Source organism: Octodon degus, unplaced genomic scaffold (assembly GCF_000260255.1).
Source record: "Octodon degus isolate 3935 unplaced genomic scaffold, OctDeg1.0 scaffold00068, whole genome shotgun sequence".
NCBI lineage: Eukaryota > Metazoa > Chordata > Mammalia > Rodentia > Octodontidae > Octodon > Octodon degus.
In genome coordinates, this window is record NW_004524644.1 from 5,013,576 (window position 1) to 5,014,314 (window position 739).

The following is a 739-nucleotide window of genomic DNA, read 5'->3' on the forward strand; positions in this document are numbered from 1 at the left end:
CGCTGCCTGGACTCCCGGGGTTGCCTGGAGATGGGAGGAGGGTGCGGAGGCTGCGGCGGGTTGTGGAGCCAGATTGTTGGGGTGCTCCAGCGCGAGCCCAGCCTGGAAGCGCAGGGAGTCCCACGAAGCGTCACCATGCTCTCTAGCTCCGACACCTGCTATATTGAGGTGTGGTACCCACTGGACCCACTGTAGCACCCACTTTAGCTTTTCCCAGTTCCTTCCTTTCTACTCCTGTGAGTCCTAACACATGATCTTTACTTTTTAAGGATTTTAAAGTTGGAAATCTGCTGGGTAAAGGCTCGTTGGCTGGTGTCTACAGAGCTGAGTCCATTCACACTGGTTTGGAAGTTGCAATAAAAATGGTAAGAATATATTAATCAGCGTTTCTCTTGTACTTTGCAAGTAAGTGGGGGGGGGCTGCTATATACAATGCCACAAATTTCATACCTACCAACCCTTTGGGAGGGGCGGTCTTTTTGAGACAAGGTTTCACTGTGCAATTCAGTCTGCCTTTGAACTCACTTTGTAGCCCTGGGTTGCTCAAATTTGTAGTGGTCCTCCTGCCTGAGCCTCCTGAATGCTGGAATTACAGGCGTGCGCCAGCAATACCTACCAGTCTTTTCTTTCGTTGTGGTGTAATGAATATAGTGTATGGGAGGCTGAGATGGCTCAATGGAAGAAGTGCTTGCCTGGCAAGCGCAGGGGCCTGAGTTCAAGTCTCAGTTCTGCCAAAAAA

The 739-nt window shown here is 50.5% G+C and overlaps 1 protein-coding gene across 1 annotated transcript in view; it reads left to right on the top strand.

Annotated features, from left to right (window-relative positions):
- Nucleotides 1-119: 119 nt before the first annotated feature.
- Nucleotides 120-739, top strand: part of Plk4 (polo like kinase 4) — a 19,833-nt gene continuing 19,213 nt past the window's right edge. Inside the window, exons 1-2 of the mRNA XM_004635018.2 lie at nt 120-168; nt 270-365. Of these exons, the coding sequence (XP_004635075.2) occupies nt 136-168; nt 270-365 (129 nt within the window). The 5' untranslated portion in view covers nt 120-135. The remainder of the gene's footprint in view (nt 169-269; nt 366-739) is intronic.